General features: G+C 50.6%; 3 protein-coding genes across 12 annotated transcripts in view; all 3 read left to right on the top strand.

The window, feature by feature from the left end:
- Window positions 1–7,825, top strand: part of Ppfibp1 (PPFIA binding protein 1) — a 167,656-nt gene extending 159,831 nt beyond the window's left edge. For all 10 annotated transcript variants that reach the window (XM_045139564.1, XM_045139562.1, XM_045139569.1 and 7 more), the window contains 6 exons: window positions 1,713–1,835; window positions 2,313–2,438; window positions 3,536–3,724; window positions 5,437–5,616; window positions 5,887–5,952; window positions 6,071–7,825. In XM_045139564.1, coding sequence (XP_044995499.1) covers window positions 1,713–1,835; window positions 2,313–2,438; window positions 3,536–3,724; window positions 5,437–5,616; window positions 5,887–5,952; window positions 6,071–6,157 — 771 coding nt within the window. In that variant the 3' untranslated portion in view covers window positions 6,158–7,825. The remainder of the gene's footprint in view (window positions 1–1,712; window positions 1,836–2,312; window positions 2,439–3,535; window positions 3,725–5,436; window positions 5,617–5,886; window positions 5,953–6,070) is intronic.
- Window positions 7,826–8,492: 667 nt separating this feature from the next.
- On the top strand, window positions 8,493–9,207 carry Rep15 (RAB15 effector protein). Its single transcript, XM_004664410.2, has one exon. The coding sequence runs from the start codon at window positions 8,493–8,495 to the stop codon at window positions 9,186–9,188; it is 696 nt and encodes a 231-aa protein (XP_004664467.2). The 3' UTR covers window positions 9,189–9,207.
- Window positions 9,208–14,394: 5,187 nt separating this feature from the next.
- Mrps35 (mitochondrial ribosomal protein S35) overlaps window positions 14,395–24,112 on the top strand; it is a 33,090-nt gene continuing 23,372 nt past the window's right edge. The window contains exons 1-4 of the mRNA XM_045139597.1: window positions 14,395–14,503; window positions 17,035–17,081; window positions 18,918–19,085; window positions 19,849–19,909. Of these exons, the coding sequence (XP_044995532.1) occupies window positions 14,395–14,503; window positions 17,035–17,081; window positions 18,918–19,085; window positions 19,849–19,909 (385 nt within the window). The remainder of the gene's footprint in view (window positions 14,504–17,034; window positions 17,082–18,917; window positions 19,086–19,848; window positions 19,910–24,112) is intronic.

Below are 24,112 nucleotides of genomic sequence, written 5' to 3'. Positions count from 1 at the left end.
CACAGGGTTTGGTGACTGCAATTTCGGGATAATTTGAAACCCCACTTTAAGCTGGCGCAACTTAATTTAAACTATCTAGAGGGTTGGTCTCATGTGTATTCAACAAGGTAAATATTGAACGGGCGAACTTGAGGGTGTGTCGCTGTGCCATAAAGGTGCCAAGACAGAAAGCGTGCTGTGTGAAGGACTCCTCTGTGCCCTGCTCCCTCCTCACCCTTGGCCAGCTGTTGCTGTCACTTCCGCTCAGTTCTGCGGAGTGGGAAATCTGGACCCACCTGGAGCCTCCTTCACTGTCGGATGGGCACTCCTGGCCACCCAGTCAGTGGGGAGGACTGCTCCCTACTTTGAAGCACTGGGAGAAATGGGTTCCATAGTAACTGCTCTAGTATGATTAAGACTTTTAAGTCCAGTCCTGGGCTACCCTACATACATTTTATTTAAATAAGTGGAAAATACAGCCAGCTAACTTAGGTAGGAATTTGTCACTGTGGGAAAAAAAAAAAAAAAAAGTGAGCCCGGCGTTGTGGCGCACACCTTTAATCCCAGCACTCAGGAGGTAGAGGTAGGAGGATCACCGTGAGTTCGAGGCCACCCTGAGACTACATAGTGAAATCCAGGTCATCCTGGGCTAGAGTAAGACCCTACCTCGAAAAACCAAAAACAAACACACAAAAAAAGTGGGGTTTAGCTCATGGACTTTGTTTCCTCTAGTTAACCACTGCCTGTATCTGAAAATCATTCCTACAGTGGGTTAATTGTTTCTTAAGTTTTTCTTCACAAGAAATGTGTTATCAGTAAAGTGTGCCTAACATAGGTATTTCTCTTATTTATTCTCCAGGGCGTTTAGGAGATATTTAGGTCCTTATCTTGACTCTGCCCAAATCACCTTCTGCTATCATTTGTTTTGGTGTGTTTGGCATGTTTGAAATTGCGCCCAGTAGCCATGGGCTGAAAGTGCTTCCTTGGAGGTATTGGCCAGGGCTTAGATGTTGACACTTAGAATTCCTCGTTTCTCTTGCTTTTTTATGATCATCAGAACCTTGGCACCGAGGGATGTCGTTTTTCCAGCATTAGTCACTGTCTGCTGGAGAGCCATGATCATCCCAAACCAGGGAATTTGTGGCCCAGGGGATAGTGTGACAAGAACATTCCAGCCTTTGCCGAAGCAGCAGGGGGTCTTAGCTCAGAGGATGCTTGGTCATCGGTGAATTTCACTGGCGCTCGGCTGTCTCCTGAGAAAAAAGGAGAGCATTTTGGCTGGTGCCTTGAGTAGTGCTTAGCTGCAGGGAAAGTTCTGAGGCTGGAGGAGCAAACACAGGAGTTGCAGCATTCGCAGGGCCCTGGCTTATAGGTCCCCAGAAAGGATGAGGGAGTACGGTCAGGCATGGGTGCCTACTTCCAGCAACCCTGGAGGCAGAGGCAGGAGAATATTGACTTTGAGGCCAGTCTAAGTACATAGCAAGAGCCCATTTCACCGTCCTTCACTCGATTAGAAAAGCAGACCGTCTCTCGTGGGTACCCAGTGAGAAATTTGCAGATAAGCCCTGGGCTGGCATGATCCTGTTGGCACATCTGCAGGAGAGAAGCAGCGGACAGTGGGCTTCCCGACGGGCCTCTGAGGAAGGGAGGGCCTCGGCAGCTCCTGTGCTCTGCGACGCGACGGCGGCAGCCGCTCCTGCCCGGCCGTGCCGTGAGCCCTTTCTCCTTTGCAGGACGACTTGCTGTCCCTGAAGGTTGTGAGTGTGCTGCACCATCTCAGCATCAAAAGGGCCATCCAGGTCCTGAGGGTCAATAACTTTGAGCCCAACTGTCTGCGGAGGCGGCCATCTGACGAGGTACCATGGCAGGTGGAGGTTGGCACACACGCATCTCTCATGCACGTGACAGTTCAGGGGTGACAACGAACACCCGTTTTTTTTGGGGTGGGGGCTTGCAGGAAAAGCTGGTCTTAGAGTCTCCAGTCCAGCCTCATTTAACTTCTCAAGGTTTTTTTTTTTTTTTTTAAATCTCACTTATCCTCAGGATGACTCCAAACCAGCTGAAACCAAGAGTTGGTTTTCATTCATGCTTCCTCCTTTTCCTGCCACCTTAATCCACAGAGTTAGTTATCATTCTAAAGATCTCATCTTCACCTTTTCTTATTAGTAAGAAAGCTTGAGGCTGTGGTAAAGAGAGAGAGAGATCAAATGAGCAAATGTAGTTCACCGCTCCTTAGACCGCCTCAGGGCTGTCGCGAGGCACAGCTCCAGCGGCAGGGCTGGGGGACCAGTGTCGCGTCCGCAGCTCACGCTCCGCTGTGCTTGCTCCCGCAGAACAGCATCACCCCGTCCGAGGTCCAGCAGTGGACCAACCACCGCGTGATGGAGTGGCTGCGCTCCGTGGACCTGGCGGAGTACGCCCCCAACCTCAGAGGCAGCGGCGTCCACGGCGGGCTCATGGTAAAGCTCTGCTTCACCTCCACTTGGCTGGCCCTTTGCTTCCTTCAGTCTAATCAGGAGGAGGCTACAGCGGGTGTCCCTCTTCTGAAATCTGTGCTCCTTTAAAATATTAGGCTTCTGCGTGTCACGTACAAAAGTCCGTACATGACCTCGCGTGATGGACTGCAGTCAAAATCTGTATGTCAAGCGTAAATGAGTTTTGTGTTAAGGCTTGGGTTCCATCTCCAAGCTAGGTCATCGTCATGTTGAAGTGCTCTAAAGCCCGAGAACCACCCCAACGCCTGTAATTCTTCAGATAACTGTCCTGTATCGGTTGGTCTGTCATCGCTCCCATGGCCCTCCTGTGCTATTTTCAGTGGATGTTACTTGCCCAGCCTCTTTATCTATATTGTCAAAGTGTAGCTAAGCCCATTCCTCTTTTTCCCTGCCCCTTCATACTGAATAACTGCTGGCTGTTATCTCTCCTCCGGCTGGGATTTAAAACTTCTGCAAAGATGCAAAGTGTGTGTTTCCACACATTGATGTTTCATAAGGAGTTGCTTGTGAGAGACCAGAGACTGCTCCCCAGAGGGACAGCACTCCAGAGAGACAGCACCCCAGAGAGACAGCACCCCAGAGAGACTGCACCCCAGAGAGGCAAAGCATTGCTGCTACAAGACCTGAAGCCTGTAGTATGGGACCACCTCCATCACTTACAAACCCAGCCACATTGAAGAAATTACCTGTAAATTAAAGATCAAAGTCTGGGCTGGAGAGATGGTTCAGCAGTTAAAGGCAAAGTTGCTTGCAAAGCCTGTTGATCCAGGTACAGTTCCCAGTACCAATGTAAAGCCAGGTGCACAAAGCGGCACATGTGTCTGGAGTTTGATTCCCCTGTAGCCACATAAAGTCAAACGCACAAAGCGGCTCATGCATCTGGATTTGTTTGCAGCAGTAGGAGGCCCCCTGGCCCATCTATATCCTCATTCTGTCTCTACGTGTCTCTTTCTCTCTTCCCCCCCTTGATGTCAAATAATAAACACATAAATACTTTATTTAGATAACAATAAACATATATGATCTATGAAACTTCTTAACAATCTCAACTTTTCTTACAGGTTCTAGAGCCTCGTTTTAATGTAGAAACAATGGCTCAGTTACTGAACATTCCTCCAAATAAGACCTTGTTGCGAAGGCACTTGGCCACCCATTTCAACCTTCTAATCGGTGCCGAGGCCCAGCACCAGAAGCGAGATGCCATGGAGCTACCAGATTATGTACTTCTGACAGCTACTGCCAAAGTGAAGGTTAGTTCAAGATTGCACTGTCTAGCTGCTTGAAATACAGACGTACATACACCCACACACACTACCCCTACCCAGCCACCCTGTGCACCCACACACATAGGTCAAAATTAATTAAAAAGCTTTTTTTTTTTTTTCAAGCTGGGGTTTCACTGTAGCTCAGGCTGACCTGGAACTCACTCTGTAGCCCGGGGCTGGCTTTAAAGTCATAGTAATCCTCCTACCTCTGCTTTCCAAGTGCTGGGATTAAAGGAGTGCACCACCATGCTGAGCTTTTAAAAGGCATTTTTTAAGGCTTCTGCTGAAGTCACTGATGTTATTAACATTGGCAGTGACCTGATGTTGAGTTCTATAGCAGGTGCATTGACAGGGCAGAACAGCTTGGACTTCGGCCCCAGGTGTTGATTGCAGTGGATTATGCTTTTCTCATGGGTGAATCAAGCCTACAAGGAAGATTTTGGAGCTGTGGGAATAACTCAGGGGTTGAACACTTGCCTGGGCTGCGTGAGGTCTGGGTTCAGTCTCCAGTACTGCAGATAGATAACCAGGAAGCCTTCTCCTTATAAAGATTTAGCTTGTCTGGTTTAGAGTTGACCAGCCTTGCAAGTTCGGAAAAGCTGCCTAAATGACCTAAAACCTGATGGTAGTGGCATGCACTTATAATCCTAGCATGCAAGAGGCTGAGGCAGGAGGATTGCAAGTTCAAGACCAGCCTGGGCTACAAAGCAAGACCTTACAATAGAGAAAGAGGGGGAGGGAGAGGCCAAAGAGAAGAAAGAGCAGAGAAAAGGTGTTGCTTTTCTTCTTTTAAATTATTCCCGGATTAGCTCTTCTTGAGTTACCTCCTTCATGTGAAAATGGACTTCGAGTTCTTCCAGACAGACGTGCCAAGTTCTCTGTGCTTGTTTTCGCCCTATCTGCCTTTGTGTCCATTTCTGCTTTAAAAGATCTGCCAGGCTGGGAGATCTGTCCTGTCTAAGTTCTCACACGTCCCCGGTCGACCTGGGGACTCTGCAGTGAAGTGGGTAAGATGGAGTTTCCCGGACAAGTGTCATGGGGACACTTTTTCTCCAAAAGCAGTGGAATTCTTTTACCACTTACAATTCTGTTACGGAAACAGAACAGGCAAACAGAGTAATCACAGCCTTCCCTACCCCTCACCCTGTACACACACTTGGCTGCCTTTACATCTTTCTTCCTCTTGACAACCCCGAAGCCCCTGTAAGTAGGGACTGAGTGCAGAGCCTCGGCCACGTGAGGCAAGTGTCCACCTCCCAGGCCCCTGCCTCCTCCCGCCTTCGTTGCTCTTTCTTCACTGTAAGTTGGCCAGGCTGGCCTTGAATCTGCCACCCTCCTGCCCAGCTTCCTAAGTAGCTGGGGTGACGGGCCTGGGCCTCTAGGTCCGGCTAGGGCGACTGAGGTTTATTGATCTTAGACTGAAAAACCGTGCAAACTTGGATTTAGCCCAGAGAGAAATCGTGTTGTATTAAGTCCTGGTCAAATCTGAACAGGCTTTGGGCACAGCTGGCTGTGCAGCATGAGGTGGGAATGAAAACAGTAATCTTCTGAGAGTTCTGACAACAGGCTTTTATGGCATTTAAATGTGTTGCTTGGGAGAGACTTTGGGTTGCTTCCTCTGTGTGAAGGGGTGGATTATCAAATTGTTATCACATGAGTTTTAACAAACCCCTGGGTGCTTTTGTTTGCTCCTAAAGCCAAAGAAACTTCCATTTAGCAATTTTGGGAACCTGAGAAAGAAGAGGCAGGAAGATGGGGAAGAGTATGTTTGCCCGATGGAGTTGGGCCAGGCTTCGGGAAGTGCCTCCAGGAAGGGGTTCAGGCCAGGTTTGGACATGCGCCTGTATGATGAGGACGACCTGGACCGGTTAGAGCAGGTAAGTGCGTGTGCACACCTTGTACCCTGTGCCCCAGCCCAGCGCCTCAGCGGGAAGGGAATGAGCAGGAGCGGATCACTGGCAGCCTGCTCGCAGCGTCCCGGGTCCCGGCCTAAGCACGGAGCACACGTTAAGACAAAGGGGTGTTACAATAAGGACACCAAGACAAAAGCACTGGGCTTACCTGGCCTCTGCCTGGGTTCACCCAGGTAGCTGGTCTGCCCTGAATTGTGAACACGTGTCCGTCACTTTATTGTCTGTTCTTAACAGATGGAAGATTCGGAAGGGACAGTGAGACAGATAGGTGCATTCTCCGAAGGCATCAACAACCTCACGGTAAGTTTGTGCAAGGAATTGGAAATGTTCTTCTAAAAGCCCCGGAGGCCACCATGCACGTCAGAGGATGTGGCTCAGAGCTCAGGGCTCAGTGTGACTTCTGGCCCCTTCCTTCCAGCACATGTTGAAGGAAGACGACATGTTTAGGGACTTTGCTGCCCGCTCCCCAAGCACCAGCATTACGGATGAAGACTCCAACGTGTGACCACAGCTCCAGAGCCCCAGGAGCCCGGCGTCCTTTGCCCCTGTCCTCCTGTCTCCAGCGCGCGTCTGCGGCGGGTCCGCGTGAAGCTGCCCGCCGTTCCGATGTGCGCTTGCTCTGAAGTGGAGACGGAAAGTGGTTTCCGTGCCTATTGTGAAGAAAAGCTGACACACTGGTGAATGAGGGTACCCTTGCTTTTCCTCTATTTAATGTAAAGCCCTGTGATGTATCATATTTAAAGTGTTACATTAAGACGAGTGTTTACCATAGTGCTTCACACCTCGACGGAGGGTCTGGGGAGCAGTGACGAGCGTGTGACTGCCATTGTGTGTCGCTGTCTCTGCAGCCATGGCGGCGGGACATTCTGTGCTCTGCAGAGCGCAGTGTGGAATGATGTTAGTGCTCAGTGTGCTATTAACGCCAGCCACACCTCCACTTGCCTCTCACTGTCTTATTTTTATATATTTTTTCTAAATATATGTATATATACAGTATATAGCAAAACAGAACTTTTATTTTGTGACATCATGTTGAAAATAAAGCACAGGGATCTAAATTCTCATGCACCAGCTGGTTCCTGAAGATGTCAGGATTGTCTTTTTCTTCACTGCTGAACTTTAACAGTGTTCATCATTCAGGATACATGACTACATATGAAATACACTTTTTTGAGGATCCCACAAAATTTTTGTTGAACAGTCTAAGAATTTGAGCTTTAGCATTGGATCCGTTCACCTTATCAGGAAGAACTTGAGGGGTATTAATACACTTTTAACTTCAATCTGACATGTTCGTATCCCTCTCAAAAAGAAAAAAAATTCCTGGTCAAGTGACTTTGAAGAAATCAAAACCAAAAACTTTACAGTATTAAGTTTCTTTCTTTCTTTCTTACACTGAAATACCAAGTCTGCCTAACCATGTTACTTGCACATTTCTCAGGCTATCAATGAATAGGGCTTTATATTACTTCAATCAGGATCCAAATATCCTAAGGCTGAAAAATGAGTTTGATAATGGCTGTCCTGTTAAACAAAATGTAATTCATGTGTTTCTATATCTCAAAGCTCAAATAACTCTTTATAAAGCAAATAGAAAGATCTGGCAAAACTGTTCCCATGTGTGTGTGTTGGAGATGTTGGAGACAATCTCTTCAGGGCTCCGTAGCGAGAGCTAGCCCTGGAGGACCGGAGTTCACACGCCGTGGGGGAGGCCAGCAGTTTGGGTATGGCAGTTAAAACCTATTTTTGGTTAAAACCTATTTTTTTTTTTTATTATCAGTGGTTTCATCTGTTATGTCATCAGCAAGTTATGACACTGTTCCTCAAGAAACTTGTAACACTACTGTCTCTTCATAAGCAGAGTGGCTTGATGCTATCATGGTTTTCTTAGAGCTCTGCTGTCCATTATTTGAAAACTATATTGGGTCATTCCTACATTGGGGTATTGGTTTAATGTGAATGAATGTCACCATTGGAAAACTCAATTTCTTTTTAAAACCTGATGGAAAATATCAGGAAACTGACAGATGCCAAATAGTCTTGATTCAGGACAATTGTAACAACAGATGCTGTGTGATAAGGTTACATTTTTTTGATATACACTTTCTTTACAAAATATGATATACTGTTGCCATTACTTTATAAAAGAAATAAAAGTCAATTGAAATCGTGTCATGCTTTTGTCATTATTTAATTGTCCTTTGTTCAAAACAACATGTAGTCTTGGTTTGTGATGCATACAGCGGTGACGGACTGTCTTGTGTGTAAACTTGCATGTTGGTTTGAGGGAGGTTCATGACACATGGCGGCGGAGATAAGCTTGGGGTGTTTGCTTGACAGATGTACACAGGAAGAAACAGGAGCATCTGGTGTGGGGAGGAAGGAGTCATAACAGAAGAAACGTAGGAAGCGCCAACAAAAAATGATTCACAAATTTGAAGAAACTAGGTGTATAAAAAGATGTGGATCGGACCCACATGCTTTTAAAGAGCAGCTATGTTGCTTTTAACTGACTTTTGAAAGAGGAAACATGTCTGGAACAGCTTACCAGCCATGCAAAGTAGAGTGTGTGTAACCCGGAGAAGAACAGATGTTCTGTGTGAAATGTGACATGCCCCTGAAGCCAGCAGGAATCCGAGTGAACGCAGCACGCCCACTTGACAAACAGGGAGCCCTGGCGTGTTTGTCCGGCCCCACATCTATACGCTCAGCTCCGCCACGGAAGCTGTGGCCATATCGACAGCTGCGACTCCACTGCACCATTTCTCTGCCCCAGAAGCAGCTCCGAGGGGCAGAGCCCATGCTTGGGGTCCGGGAGCCATAGTGACGCTGTTGACAAGATGGGCCAGAAAGCGTCACAGCAATCGGCCCCTGAGGACAGCAAAGAGGTGGTCGGGGCATGTGAGGTGGTCAGTGGTGCCGTTGCCCACGCCGCTGAGCAGCTGAAGGCGTATCTGGGGTTTGAGTACCCGCTGAGCAGCCTCGGCCTCGCCGCCGACACGCTGAACGAGGTCTTCCTCATGCACTTCATCGTCTTCTGCCAGGAGAAGGGGGCCGGCAGCTGGCTCACCACCACCAAGATGACGAAGCACCAGGCCCTGCTCTTCGGGGCAGACTGGGTTTGCACCTTTTGGGGCTCCGACAAGCAGATAAGGCTTCAGCTGGCCGTGCAGACGCTGAGGATGGCTTCCGTCCCTTCGAGGGACCCAAAGCCCTGCGAGCCAAGGGCGGAGGAGACTCCACGCCAGAGGAGCAGGTTTGACAGGCTGGAGGAGTTCTGTGCCTTGATAGGGGAGGACTGTCTGGGCCTGTTCCTCGTCTTCGGTGTGCCAGGAAATCCCAAAGACATCAGGGGTGTTCTCCTGGACAGTGTCAAGAATACAATGGAGAACAGCCAGCTGCCAGGGCGGAAGGCCGTGGAACGGTTTATCCTGGAAACAGAAGAGTGTGTCTCTATCAAAGAGCTGCTCGGGACCTGTCTGAGGGAGAAAGACGGGCTGAGGAAAGTGGGGAAAGCTTACATCAGCATCCTCTGAGCTACGTCTGTGTGCTGTGACTGGCCTGTAATAGCAAAAGAAACACCCAGGGGCTGGAAGGATGGCTTAGCTGTTAAGGCATTTGCCTACAAAGCCAAAGGACCCAGGTTCGATTCCCCAGAGCCCACATTAGCCAGATGCACAAGGGGGTGCACACATCTGAAGTTCATTTGCAGTGGCTGGAGGCCCTGGCACGCTCATTCTCTCTCTCTCTCTTTCTCTTTTTCTGTCAAGTAAATAGATTAATAAAAATAAATAAATACCCAGCATGGGATTCCCCACCCGCATGGATTGAAAATGATCTTGTGGGTCAAAGCTCATGAGTGTCACAGTGATGGAAAGAAAGCCCTGCAGTATTTCAGGAAAACTTGTAATTTAGTCTTATATTCAATAGCAAATATTAGCGGAGGGGACAACACAATCATGCATAGAATTTGATTTGAAAAGAAGTGCCTCAAATAGAGTGGCTGTCACAAGCAGCTGTCACGCTGCTGCTGGTGGAGGTGAGCGGGCAGGAGGGCAGCGTGGGTGGGCAATGCAGGGGTAGCCACAATTAGGGTGCCAGTTTCAGTTCAAGATTTCTAAACAAACACTTGTCCCTGCTCTTCCCCGCCCCCTCACGCCCACTCTTGCTCCTTGGTTTTTAGCTCCCTGCACAGAAAGGACTTCGGTGGGATTTACTTTGGTTCAGTTCAGTTTACCATTGCTTCAGAAGTAACTCAGAAAATAATAACCTTGTAACAAAGTGTTTGCTGGAGACCTGCATAATAGGAGGGGGGAAATGATGGCATCCAAACAGACGAGGGACCAGTTGGAAAGAAGGGATTCAAAGGAGGGGGGATAGGAAGGGAGAAGAGGGAGAGTGGTGGGAGGGGATGATGATCATAGTATGTTGTCTGTATGGACAGAGGTTATCAATAAAAAGTTTTTTAAAGGGCAGGGGAGGTGGTTTAGTAGTTAAGGTGCTTGCTTGCAAAGCCTAAGGAGCTAGGTTCAGTTCCCAGGTAAGCCAGATGCACAAGGTGACGCATGTGTTTAGAGTTCGATTGCAGTGGCTAAAAGACTTGGCGCACCCAGTCTCCCCCACACCACCTGCCTCTCTCAAAATAAATAAAATACTTTTTTTTTTAAAAAAGTCTCTTTATTTTTTAAAAAGGGCCTGGGAGGTTGCTCAGTGGTTAAGGGTGCTTACTTGCAAAGCCCGCTGGCCAGGTTCAGTTTCCTAACACCCATGTAAAGCCTCTCTCTACAAGCGACGAGCACCCGTCCACAAACCATCGAACGGAAGTTATGTAGCTCTCAAGATTGTAAAGCTGTTAGGTCGCTTGTGACAGAGAAGTAAAGTCTTCCCAAGTTACGTAGCCCCAACTCTTCCAGAGTCACATGGCGCTAATTCAACTCTGAGCAGCTGGAAGTGCTGGCACCACAAAGATGTTCGTGCGCAAGATAAAGATGTTCGTGCGCAATATACCCACCTTACACTGCTCTGTTGCTCGAGATGGCCCCCTGGCAAGCAGCTCTTGGAGAAGAAGCCTGGCAGACTGTGTTGGGGAGAGACTGGAATCGCAGCACATGGGAGGCTGAGGCAGAGGGAAGGTGAGTTTGGGGTCCAACCTGGGTTGCATGGTGAATTCCAGGTTATCGGGCTACACAGCCGAAACCCTGACTCAGAAAACCATGGACCAAGGCTGGAGACATGGCTCAGCCGTGAAAGGTGCTTGTTTGCAAAGCCTGCGGGCTCAGGTTCAATTCCCTAGTACCCACGTAAAGCCAGATGCACAAAGTGATGCATGCATCTGGAGTTCCTTTGCAGTGGCTGGAGGCCCTGGCACGTTCATGTTCATATTCATTCCCTCTCTCTCCCTCTCCCTCTCCCTCTCCCTCTCCCTCTCCCTCTCCCTCTCCCTCTCCCTCTCCCTTTCCCTCTCCCTCTCTCTCTCAAGAACTCATGGGTTTCCCAAGGCCTTGGCCCTTTTTGCACTTGTGAGTCTAGGGCTCTTTTCATGAGGCTAGGTGACGTCATCCTGGGGTAAGCGGGTTCCAGGAAGCACATGTCCATCTTTGACAACAATCCAAAGTCAGAAATGCATTTGTTATGATCTGTGTGACCAGAACTTGTCGCAGGACTCTCCCGTTTTCTGCGTCACTTTTGAAGACTGCTCATTGCAGGACACTGAACTGACCTCAGACACATGTAGAAAGATTCACAGTCTGGAGTTGTCACAGAGGAAGGGGGTGAGATCCGACATTCCAGTTCTCCTTACCAAACCTCTGGGCTGGTTATTCTTGGTTGTGACTTTTCCTTCTGCCCCTTCTCCACAGTTCACACTGTGATCCCGTCTACCCTGCCTCAGGCTTCAGTCAGGAGTATCCAGTGGGTAAGACAGGTCAGAGAGCAGGGAGTCACGGGACCAAGAACGCCTGTCCAAGTGGCCCTGTGGTCTCCATCCGTAGTCTTCTTTCAGGACACAGTTGTGCCACAAGGTGCCTGTAAGTCCTTTGCATTGTTCAGGGCCCCTGCCCTGCTGTGTAAACATCATTTTTCTTTAGGTCAGCCTTTGTGGTGTGCCTTTTAACTTCTCCTGGAATTCTAATCCTACCGGTTTCTCCATTGAAAAGTTGAGGATGAAGTGGGGTGTAGCCGCTCACACCTCCTTTCACTCTGGAGCCTTGAGGCAGGAGGAGTCCTCAGATTTGTAACCAGCTTGACCTGAAGTGTGAGAGACCCTTTCTCAAAAAAAAAAAAAAAAAAAAAAAAAGCGGGGGGTGTTGGAGAAGATGGTGTAGCAGTTAATGCATTTGCTTGCAAAGCCAAATGACCCTGGTTTGATTCCCCAGGACCCCCGTAGTAAGCACAAGGGGGCGCATGATCTGGAGTTCCTTTGTGTAGGGCTGGAGGCCTTGGTGTGCCCATTCTCTCTCTCTGCCTCTCTCTCTCTCTCCAGTATATGTATTTGTAAAGTGGTTAAGATGACAATACCTGCCTTGTACTCTGCTATTGGCTAGTGAAGTTCAGAGTAAGCGGTGTTTAGCACAGTGTTTGTAGCCCACGGTCACACTGTCTCTAGTCTCTATCCTGCCCTGCACACGGGGTGGGGACGGAACACAGAGGCACATGGTTACCTTAACTTTGGGCCTGTAGAGCCAGCTCCTGTTTCCTCCCACCAAACTAGTGTTTTTCAAATGTAAATAAGCCAGCTTCAGGCTCAGTGGTTAAGGCACTTGCCTGCAAAGCGTAAGGACCCAGGTTCAATTCCTCTGAAGCCACATAAGCCAGATGCACATGCAGCACACGCATCTGGAGTTCGTTTGCAGTGGCTGGAGGCCCTGGCACGCCCATTTTCTCTCTCCATCTGCCTCTTGCTCTCCGCGCCCCCCCAAACCATCTATCTCTCAAATAAAATACTTTTTAGGGCTGGGCATGGTGGTGCACGGCTTTAATCCCAGCAATTGGGAGGCAGAGGTGGGATGATCGCCATGAGTTCAAGGCCAGTCTGAGACTACATAGTGACTTCTGGGTCAGCCTGGGCTAGAGTGAGACCCTATCTCCAAAACCCCTCAAAATAAAAATAAATAAATAATGCAGCACTTGGAAAGCAGAGGTAGGAGGAATGCCATGAGTTTAAGGTCACCCTGAGACTACATAGTGAATTCCAGGTCAGCCTGGGCTAGAATGAGACTCTACCTTGAAAAACCAAATAAATAAATAAGACTTTTTTTTTAAAAGTTAAATAAGCTGTGCAGGTTTAGGGAACACCACCCCCAAGTCCCTCCTGTTAAGGCAGGTCAAAGGGAAGCCCTGGATGACAGTGAGGGAGGGAGTCTTCCTGACTCTTGTGGTGCCTCTTTGCTTCAGTAAAGTGAGTACAGGCTACCTCAAGCTTTCTTCCCTCTCCTTGAAACCTGCACTCACCACCACAGCCCTCTCTTTAAGGACATGAGAATAAGCAAGAACAAAATGTTCCCCATACTGGGCGACTTTAAAAAGGCATTCGAGGGGCTGGAGGGATAGCTTAGTGGTTAAGGAGCTTACCTGTGAAGCCTGAAGACCCAGGACCCACTTAAGCCAGATGCACAAGATGGCGCATGCATCTGGAGTTTCGTTTGCAGTGGCTGGTGCCTCCATTCTCTTTCTTTCTGCCTCTCTCCTTTCAGTCTCTCTCTCTCTCTTTCTCTCTCTGTCTCTCTCATAAATAAATAAATAACACTTGAGGTCTCACAGTTCTGGAGGCTAGAAGTCCACAAACCCACGTGCCAGCAACCTGTGGGGCTGGCCTTGCAAGCATGAGGACGTGAGTTTGATCCCCACTACCCAAGCTAGGTGGAGTCGGAGTGTACTGTAATCCCAGAGCAGGGGTGAGGGAGACAGGAAGGTCCCTGGGGCTCGCTGGCTACCCAGCCTAGCATAACTGGTGAGCCCCTGGCCAATGAGAGACCCTGTCCCAAAAGGAGATGGACACTTCCTCAGGAATGCCTGAACTTATCTTTTGTTCTGCACACACACACACACACACACACACCACAAATACAGAAAAAAAAAAAAGATAATTTTTATTAGGGTTTGTATGTTAATCAGTAGGGTAGAAAATGAGAGTTCATTAACGTTTTTTTTTTTTTTCGAGGTATGGTCTCACTCTAGCCCAGCCCAGGCTGACCTGGAATTCCCTATGGAGTCTCAGGGTGGCCTCAAACTCACGGCGATCCTCCTACCTCTGCCTCCCAAGTGCTGGGATTAAAGGCGTGCGCCTCCACGGCCGGCTTAACGTTCATTTTTGCCCCTAGGTTCTAATTGTGAGCAAGCTAAGCAAACCAGGGACAGTGCAGGCACCCTCCCATAAATGACCCTGTACCCACGCTCTTGTAGATAAAGCTGGTCAGGGCTGGAGAGATGGCTTAGCGCTTAAGGAGTTTGCCTGCGGAGCCTAAGGACCCAAGTTCAATTCCCCAGGACCCTCTTAAGCCAGCTGCACAAGGTGGCGCATGCGTCTGGGGTCTGTAGTGACTGAGATCTTGGTGCGCCCATTCTCTCCTCTCTCTCTCTCCCGCTTCCTTCCTCAAGGCAAGTAAACACAAGATTTGAAATGCACGTGTTGGCGTTCTTCTTTCCCCTGAGTCCGGGTACTTCCGGCACGCGAGCTCCGCGTTTCCGGCCAGCAGGGGGCGCTCGGCGGCGGCGCGTGTCCCCTCCGACTCGCCGTCCTGCAGCATGGCGGCCGCCGCGCTGCCGCTGCCGCCGCGGCTGCTCCTGCGGCCCGGAGCCCGCGCCTTCGCCTCGGCCGCGTCCCCGACCGCGCACGCCGCCAGAGCCAAGCCGCGTGAGTGTCCGCGCCGCCTGCGGGGATGGGGAGGGCGGGAGTCCGGCCGAGCGAGGCGCCGGGGAGGACCCGGGTGTGGGCCCGGCCTGGGCTCCTGCGGGCCGCCCGGCGGGGACGCGTGCTGCCGTCGGGGCCGCGCGGAGAGGACTGTCCGACGGGGCGCCGGGGAGCCGGCCGGCCTGGCTCGCGGCCCACACTGTCCACGCCGCGCCCAGCCCGGTCACCCTGGCTCCTTGTTCGCACTGTCCACGCCGCGCCCAGCCCGGTCACCCTGGCTCCTTGTTCGCGCTGTCCACGCCGCGCCCAGCCCGGTCACCCTGGCTCCTTGTTCGCGCTGTCCACGCCGCACTCAGCCCGGTCACCCTGGCTCCTTGTTCGCGCTGTCCACGCCGCGCTCAGCCCGGTCACCCTGGCTCCTTGTTCGCGCTGTCCACGCCGCGCCCAGCCCGGTCACCCTGGCTCCTTGTTCGCGCTGTCCACGCCGCACTCAGCCCGGTCACCCTGGCTCCTTGTTCGCGCTGTCCACGCCGCGCTCAGCCCGGTCACCCTGGCTCCTTGTTCGCACTGTCCACGCCGCGCCCAGCCCGGTCACCCTGGCTCCTTGTTCGCGCTGTCCACGCCGCGCCCAGCCCGGTCACCCTGGCTCCTTGTTCGCGCTGTCCACGCCGCACTCAGCCCGGTCACCCTGGCTCCTTGTTCGCGCTGTCCACGCCGCGCTCAGCCCGGTCACCCTGGCTCCTTGTTCGCGCTGTCCACGCCGCGCCCAGCCCAGGTCACCCTGACTCACGGTCCACACTGTCCACTCTGCGCCCAGCCTGGGTCACCCTGGCTCACGGTCCACACTGTCCACGCCGCGCTCAGCCCGGGTCACACTGGCTCACGGTCCACACTGTCCACGCTGCGCCCAGCCCAGGTCACCCTGACTCATGGTCCACACTGTCCATTCTGCACCCAGCCCGGGTCACCCTGACTCATGGTCCACACTGTCCACGCCGCACCCAGCCCAGGTCATCCTGGCTTCTTGTTCACACTGTTCACGCCACGCTCAGCCTGGGTCACCCTGGCTTGCTGTCCATGCCGTGCCCAGTCCAGGTCACCATGGCTCCTTGTTCACACTGTCCACTCTGCGCCCAGCCCGGGTCACCCTGGCTCACGGTCCTCACTGTCCACTCTGCGCCCAGCCCGGTCACCCTGGCTCACGGTCCACACTGTCCACGCCATCCACGCTGCGCTCAGCCCAGGTCACCCTGGGACACCCTGGCTCGCTGTCCACACTGCACCCAGTCCTGGTCACCCTGGCTCCTTGTTCACACTGTCCACTCCGCGCCCAGCCCGGGTCACCCTGGCTCACGGTCCTCACTGTCCACTCTGCGCCCAGCCCGGGTCACCCTGGCTCGCTGTCCACGCCATGCCCAGTCCAGGTCACCGTGGCTCCTTGTTCACACTGTCCACTCCGCGCCCAGCCCAGTTACCCTGGCTCATGGTCCACACTGTTCACACCACACTCAGCCCGGGTCACCCTGGCTCACTCTGACTCACTGTCCACGCCGCGCCCAGTCTGGGTCATCCTGGCACCTTGTTCACACTGCCCACTCTGCGCCCAGAAGTCACTCTGTCTCACGGTCCATGCTGCACTCAGCCCGGGTCACCCTGGGTCATCCTAGCTTGCTGTCCAATCCACGCCTAGCCTGGGTCACCCTGGCTCGCAGTCCATCCTGTCCACTTCACACCCAGTCCCGGGTCACTCTGGCTCCCTGTTCACGCTGTCCACTCCACCCCCAGCCTGGGTCACCCTGGCTCGCTGACCTTGCTGTCCACACCGCGCCCTGTCCATGCCACGTCCAGCCCCTTGCGCACACTTGTACGGTACACCTTGTCTGCAAAATTGGAGAAAGTGGTCTGGAGAGATGGCTAACTAGTTATATGGGTTTGCTGTGTAAGCATGAGGGCCTGAGACCACCGAAGTTTGAATCTCTAGAGCCCCTGTCAACAGCAGCTGGGCACAGCCGCGTATGTCGGCAGCCCCGGTCCTGCAGGAGATCAGAGACCTGAGAGTCATCGGAGCTCTGAAGGCGCCAGAATCAGTAAAGAGACTCTGGCTCAAACCAAGACGGTGTGGAAGAGTTGATGGAGCAGGACACCCGACGTTCCGCTCCAGCTCTGTTGGCCACTGCCCCTCGTGGGAGTATATGGGCCACTCCTCCCCTCCCCCCCCCCAAGCAAAAATAAAACATGGAGGAAGGGAGGAGCAAAGGAAGGAAAGAAAATACTTCCTTAGGTGAAGATAACATCTCAATGTTGATATCAAAGTATCAGTATCTCAGTTCATTATATCAATAAGCACAGTAAACTCTTATCAGACAGCTGTGGACTTTATTTCTAACCCCTTTGCATTAGAAAGATTTGAGTTTCTGAGCTTGAGACAAATATGTGATTGCTTCAATTTTATGTTACCAAAGAGCTTAAATTGTGACAGCTGTGGATCTTGAACAACCTGCCTCATGAACTGTCTCTGTTGTGGCATCTTTCAGGTGCAACAGAAAGGACACCCAGAAACGAACGGCAAATGAGAAGAAAGGTAAACGCTTGCTTTGACTGCGTTCTCTCGCCGCAGTTTCCGCAGCCGAGGAGTCAGGCGGAGGGCGCTGCTGGGGAAGGCCCGTGAGGCCCGGTGAGCCCGCTGTGGTCGCCCTTCCACCTTCTGGGGCTGTTTATACACAGAGAAGGGGCAGCTTTAAGAAGCAGACTGATGGACATACAGGAGACTGGAGTGTCGGTTGGAGTACAGACTGGTTTTGGTGGTAACTGGAGCGGTTGGCATTAATCTCCAGCTAACCCTCAGGCTTCTCCAGGAGTCCTGGCCATGAGGCGCCTTAGCTGGAGCTTAGATGGCACCGTTACTGACATCACTGCCTCCTGGGACCAGTGGTTTCTTAGTGCTTCCAGGCGCGCTGCTGCCTTGCGACACCGTGCGCCCTACGTTCACGTGCTGCCCGTCCCTTGTGCATCTCACCTTTAAGTATACTCCTGTTACTGTGATCCAGCTGGGAGGTGACTTTTCTCTGGGCCTAGGACACTTTTTGGTGGAGGGGTAGGGTCTCACTGTATCCAGGCTGACCTGGAATTCACTCTATAGTCTCAGGATGGCCTTGACCTCACAGTGACCCTCCTACCTCTGCCTCCAAGTGCTGGGATTAAAGGTGTGCTCCACCACACCCAGTTTATTTAATCCTTTTACCCTTGATACTTACTTCCATGTCCTTACCTATATCCCCTTATTTGCAAGGTTTGTTTTGAGTTTCAGTCCGGGTCTCTTGCAGCCAGGCTGGCCTCAGACTTGCTGTACCCCTGCTCCTCCTGCAGGCTGGGCAGGCACTCTGCCAGCCGAGCTGCATGCCCAGCCAGCCCTGCTGCCAAGTTCTTAACGTTCTCATGTACTGACTTCCACAAAAAATTTAAAAACATTGTTTTTGTTTATCTTTATTTACTTATTTGAGAGCAACGGTCAGATAAAGAGGCAGATAGAGAGAGACAGAATGAGTGCCCTAGGGCCCCTAGCCACTGCAAATGAACTCCAGACTCACACGCCTTCTTGTGCATTTGGCTTATGTGGGCTCTGGAGAATCGAGCCTTGAACCCAGGTCCCCGCTAAGCCATCTCTCCAGCCCCACAAACATTTCTTAAAAGTTATTTCAAACTGTGTTGTTAGAACTTCATAAACAAAATGTAAAAAAAAAAAAAATCCAAAAGTCTAATTAAACAAATCAGGGTTTTTTTTGTTTTGTTTTGTTTTGTTTAGTTTTCTGAGGTAGGTTCTCACTCTAGCTCAGGCTGACTTGGAATTCACTATGTAGTCTCAGAATGGCCTCGAACTCATGGTGATCCTCCTACCTTTGCCTCCCAAGGGCTGGGATTAAAGGTGTGTGCCACCACGCCCAGCAACAAATCAGTTAAAAAAATTTTTTTTTGTTGTTTATTTTTATTTATTTATTTGAGAGCGACAGACAGAGAGAGAGAGAGAGAGAGAGAGAGAATGGCCTCCAGCCATTGCAAATGAACTCCAGACGCATGCGCCCTCTTATGCATCTGGCTAACATAGGTCCTGGGGAATCGAGCCTCGAACCGGGGTCCTTAGGCTTCACAGGCAAGCATTCAACCGCTAAGCCGTCTCTCCAGCCCAACAAATCAGTTTTTTATGAAGGAAACTTAAAGGGGACCTTTGTTCAGAAGGCTTGAAGTGATAGTGCACAGATCTTGAGGTGGTGGTTTTTAGTCAAACAGCAGCAGACTCATTGGCAATCCAATTTTACATAGGTTGTGGTTCTAGTTGTATGTCTCATATTCACATGGTTTGCCCCAAAACTAAAGACTATGCTTATATTTAAAGATTTTTAAAGGATTTTGTGTTTCCCAGGCACTACCTCCTAGGACTGAGAAAATGGCCGTTGACCAGGACTGGGCCAGTGTTTACCCTGTTGCAGCGCCATTTAAGCCCTCCGCCGTGCCGCTTCCCGTCCGCATGGGCTACCCTGTGAAGAAGGGCGTGCCCTTGGCGAAGGAGGGCAACCTGGAGCTTCTAAAGGTGAGCTGCTGCTCCCAGGGCTCAGCCTGACCCCTAACCGGACGCCCATCGTCCTCTGACCTGCTCCCAGGGCTCAGCCTGACCCCTAACTGGACGCCCATCGTCCTCCGTCCTGCTCCCCCTCCTAATCTAATGGTTTAGGGCAGTGCAGAGCAGCTTGCAGGGTTTAGCGGCACTGGCTCAGGCAGTGGTGATGACGTCCTATGCTTCCCGGTGCCCTTTCCTGTGGACTCTCTCTCTGGCATCTTTGAGTGGAACTGAGAAAAGTGAACTAACTGAGAGTGAGAGCTGGGAAGGAAAGATTGCACTTGCACTGCCTGAATCTTGGAGGCAAAGTCGTGATCCACCTGCCTCCGCCTCCGTGTGCTGGGATTGCAGTGTAGCACCATGCCCTGCGTGCTCTCAGCTGCAAAGTGAGGTGCATGCGCGCATCTGTAGATCCAGGTCACTGTAAGGCACCCCATCCTGGCACCAGGACTGATCTAAGGATGTCTCTGGTATTGACATCTGTGGCGCACACCAGCCCTCCGGGAAAGCTCATCACCTACCTGCTTTACCGGGCCAGTGAGTTTGTTTTGTGAGGAAATTATCTTTCACGTTTTCATAGCATATAGCTGGGTGTGATGGCACATGCCTGTCCTCCCAGCTGAGGCAGCAGGGTCCGCGGAGCCCATGAAATTCAGCCCAGCAAGAGCCGAGACTCTGGCTCAGAGAGAAGGGGGATCATTCAGTCTAACCCATACTTTCAAACCTCTTATTTCAGATCCCCAATTTTCTGCATTTGACACCAGTGGCAATTAAAAGGCACTGTGAAGCTCTTAAAGGTAATTTTTGTCTGTGAACTTTATATTGACTTTGGACATAAACGTAAGACTCTCAGGTGGTAGGAGAATGGGCCGAAGTGATGGTTCAGTGGCCAAAGGCACTTTGCAAAACCTGCCTTCCTGCCTGGGTTTAATTCTCAGCCTCCAAATAAGGCAGTTTACGGATGGCTCAACATTCATATGGAGCAGCAGGAGACCCTGGCGTGCGCATGTGTACACACACACACACACACACACACACACACACACACATATGGAGAGAGAGTAAACAGAGAAAACAGAGAATCAGTCATTCTTGGGTCTAATGACATTCCGTTTTGCATTCCAAGTCATTGTCAGGCTTCTTTAGTTTGTGAGGCAGCATCTCACTCTTGCCCATGCTGCACCCAAAGTTATACTGACCTTTCTACCTCAGCCTTCCAAGCGCTAGGATTAAAGGTGTAAGCTGCTGCATCCAGCTCTGTTTCCTGTTTAATTTTATCATTACATGTTCAAGATGATCCTACATGCTCGCTAACCTAGGTTGGTTTGGATATTGCTGTATAGCCCAGGCTAGCCTTGAGTTCATGACCCTCCTGCTCCAGCCTCTCAGGTGCTGGGATTGCAGAAGTATACCAATATATTCAGCTCTCTCCCATTTAAACTAGATTAAGATGTTAAATCTGCAAAGAATTTTTGCTGGCCATTGTACAGTGCGGTCAGAAATAAATAGAAGACAAACCATACACAGATTACACAGATGAGGTGTGGTGGTCTGTGACACTGGCACTGGGGAGACGAGGGAGGGAGGGCCAAGTGTGTGAGGAACAAGACACTATAAAAGAAAAGGTGAAAGCAAGATGAAGCCATAATTGCTGGGGTGGGTTCACCGCATCAGAGAAAGAGCAGGTACAGACTGAGAAAGCACAGCTGCTTCACTGGTGGCTGCAGATGCACGGATTGAACCCGGAGAGAGGGTGAGAGTGCAGAGAAGTGATGTGTCATGGAGAGAGGGTGAGAGTGTAGAGAAGTGATGCGTCATGGAGAGAGGGTGAGAGTGTAGAGAAGTGATGCGTCATGGAGAGAGGGTGTGAGTGCAGAGAAGTGATGCATCATGGAGAGAGGGTGAGAGTGTAGAGAAGTGATGCATCATGGAGAGAGGTGAGAGTGCAGAGAAGTGATGTGTCATGGAGAGAGGGTGAGAGTGCAGAGAAGTGATGCGTCATGGAGAGAGGTGAGAGTGCAGAGAAGTGATGCGTCATGGAGAGAGGTGAGAGTGAGAGAAGTGTTGTGTCATGGAGAGAGGGTGTGAGTGCAGAGAAGTGATGTGTCATGGAGAGAGGGTGAGAGTGTAGAGAAGTGATGCGTCATGGAGAGAGGTGAGAGTGCAGAGAAGTGATGCGTCATGGAGAGAGGTGAGAGTGCAGAGAAGTGATGCGTCATGGAGAGAGGGTGTGAGTGCAGAGAAGTGATGCGTCATGGAGAGAGGGTGTGAGTGCAGAGAAGTGATGCGTCATGGAGAGAGGTGAGAGTGCAGAGAAGTGATGAGTCATGGAGAGAGGTGAGAGTGTAGAGAAGTGATGCGTCATGGAGAGAGGTGAGAGTGTAGAGAAGTGATGCGTCATGGAGAGAGGGTAAGAGTGCAGAGAAGTGATGCTTCATGGAGAGAGGTGAGACTGCAGAGAAGTGATGAGTCATGGAGAGAGGGTGAGACTGCAGAGAAGTGATGCGTCATGGAGAGAGGTGAGAGTGCAGAGAAGTGATATGAGTCATGGAGAGAGGGTGAGACTGCAGAGAAGTGATGCGTCATGGAGAGAGGGTGTGAGTGCAGAGAAGTGATGCGTCATGGAGAGAGGTGAGAGTGCAGAGAAGTGATGCGTCATGGAGAGAGGTGAGAGTGCAGAGAAGTGATGCGTCATGGAGAGAGGTGAGAGTGCAGAGAAGTGATGCGTCGTGCAGAGAGGGTGAGAGTGCAGAGAAGTGATTCGTCGTGGAGAGAGGAGTGCTGGGTGCAGAGAAGTGATGCATTGACACAGAGAATCAAAAACTCGTTGGTGTCTGCTTTCCTTCCAGTTGCCATCTCTTCAACCCAAAAAAATGATCTCTTAAACAATTTTTCTTTCACTATAGGGCTTACTTACCCTCACAGTGTGCATTACGTTGTTTGTATTTAGCATATAAGTAATAGTGTTTGCCCAAAATTTCCCCACTCCTTTTCTGGGCGTGTTGATGTTCTGTGGTACCTGTCACTTCTAGGCATAAACATAGAATCCTCCCACTTATCTCACAACCCTTTCTCTCTCCTATGTAGCTGTGTTAGTTACTTGTTTTGTTGCTGTGACGGAAACAATGGAAAGAAGGAACGGGGGAGTGAAGTAGGGAGGGAGCGAGGAGCATAGGGTTTGTTTGTTTCACTCACGGTGAGGGTCCGCTGCTCATGGCAGGGACATCGTAGTACAGTCCCAGGTATGTGCGGTGGATGGCTCACATTTCCGCAGACCAGGAAGCAGAGAGATGGGCCAGCGCTGAGGTGGCAATAACCCGCAAACCCACTCCCTGGTGTCTCACTTCCTCAAACTAGGACTCCGCCTCCGTCCTAGAAGTTCCACAGCCTCCCAAAGCAGTACCACCGTCCAGGACCAGCAATTTAATTTTGATTTTATTTGCATTGGGTTACATGTAGGATAGGCACCTTTGAATTTTTCTGATTCCTAGCTGTTAGTGACTCTGTAGTTGAACCCAGGAGTCAGCACCCTCCGATGAGGCAGTGATGTACTCATGCTTGCTTATTGGTAAGGTGCAGAGCCCAGTGCTGTGGCGCACACCTTTACTCCCAGCACTCGGGAGGCTGAGGTAGGAGAATCACTGTGAGTTCGAGGCCACCCTGAGAATACAAAGTGAATTCCAGGTCTGCCTGGGCTAGAGTGAAACCCTACCTCAAAAAACTATACATTGATATATTATGTCTATTTATTAATATATATGCATATATTATATGTTATATAAATGCTCAGTATTCTTATGGAGATTTCTTAGGAAAATCCCAAAATGCAGAAACATGTTCTCCTTGGTGATGTTGGAAGGAGAACTGGGATAATGAACATAATTATGGAACTTGAGCGTTCAGGAGGGCCCTTTGTTCAAAGTGACAAGACCAGGGTATGGGCTGCTCCTGAAGCACAGGCATGGCGACCTCCCTTGTGAACAAGGAGGCAGAGGTCCATTTCCTTGCATTAGCGCAGCCCTACTTGGTGAGAGGGCGGTTTCTGTGCCTTTGCAATGTCTGTGTCTGTGTGTGCTTGGAATGGGAGTGAAAGGTGGCCACCATTTGCTTGTTAAAAAGCCAGAGCTTGGAGAGGGACAGCTTAGCCATTAGGTACTTGCCTGTGAAGTCTGAAGCCTAAGGACCCCGGTTCTAGGTTTGATTCCCCAGGACCCACGTAAGGCAGAGGAGATGCACAAGGTGGCACATGCATCTGGAGTTCGTTTGCAGTGGCTGGAGGCCCTGGTGTGCCCATTCTCTGTCTGTCTGCCTCTTTCTCTCTTTGTCACTCTCAAATAAATAAATAAAAATTAAAAAAATTTCAAATGCCAGGGCTGGTGAGATGGCTTTGTGGCTAAGGCACTTGTCTGCGAAACCTAAGGACCCAGATTCATTTCCCCAGGACACACATAAGCCAGATGGACAAAGTGGTGCATGCATCTGGAGTTCCACTGCAGTGGCTAGAGACGTCGGTGTGCCCCTTTATCCTCTCTCTCTCTCTATCCCTTCATTCCTCCCTCTCTGCTAGTTAATAGTGCATTACAATATAGCATAATACATTCCATTTTGTTCCTTGTTAAAAGTCACTCCTAATGCACCTCTACCCTGGCAGCTAACCACCTTGGTGAAGTCTCCCTCTCGCCTCCTTTGAAGGAGACTCCTGTAGAGTAGGCAGTGTATGGTGCTCTCACAGCAGGATGCTCTCACAGCGGGAGGTGCTCTCACAGGGGGCCATTCTCACAGGGGGGGATACTCTCACATGGGGCACTCTCAGGGGGTACTTTCACAGTGTGTGGTACTTTCTTGGGGGGGGGTGTTCTCACAGACATAAGCATGTTTCTCCCTTCCTAAATCGTGCTCTCTTCCTGCCAGCTTCAAATAACTGTAGCCTTTCGATGATTTCTTCATTTTCTTTCAAAGTAGGTCAGTTCAGATTTTAGATCTGCTTGGAAATGGAAAAT

Source organism: Jaculus jaculus, chromosome 22 (assembly GCF_020740685.1).
Source record: "Jaculus jaculus isolate mJacJac1 chromosome 22, mJacJac1.mat.Y.cur, whole genome shotgun sequence".
Classification (NCBI taxonomy): domain Eukaryota; kingdom Metazoa; phylum Chordata; class Mammalia; order Rodentia; family Dipodidae; genus Jaculus; species Jaculus jaculus.
Note: the sequence above shows the minus strand (reverse complement) of the source record. Positions and strands in the feature narration are given on the sequence as shown.

Excerpts from the sequence above, each read along its gene's own strand:
- Rep15 (XM_004664410.2), top strand. The coding sequence starts at position 8,493 with ATGGGCCAGAAAGCGTCACAGCAATCGGCCCCTGAGGACAGCAAAGAG.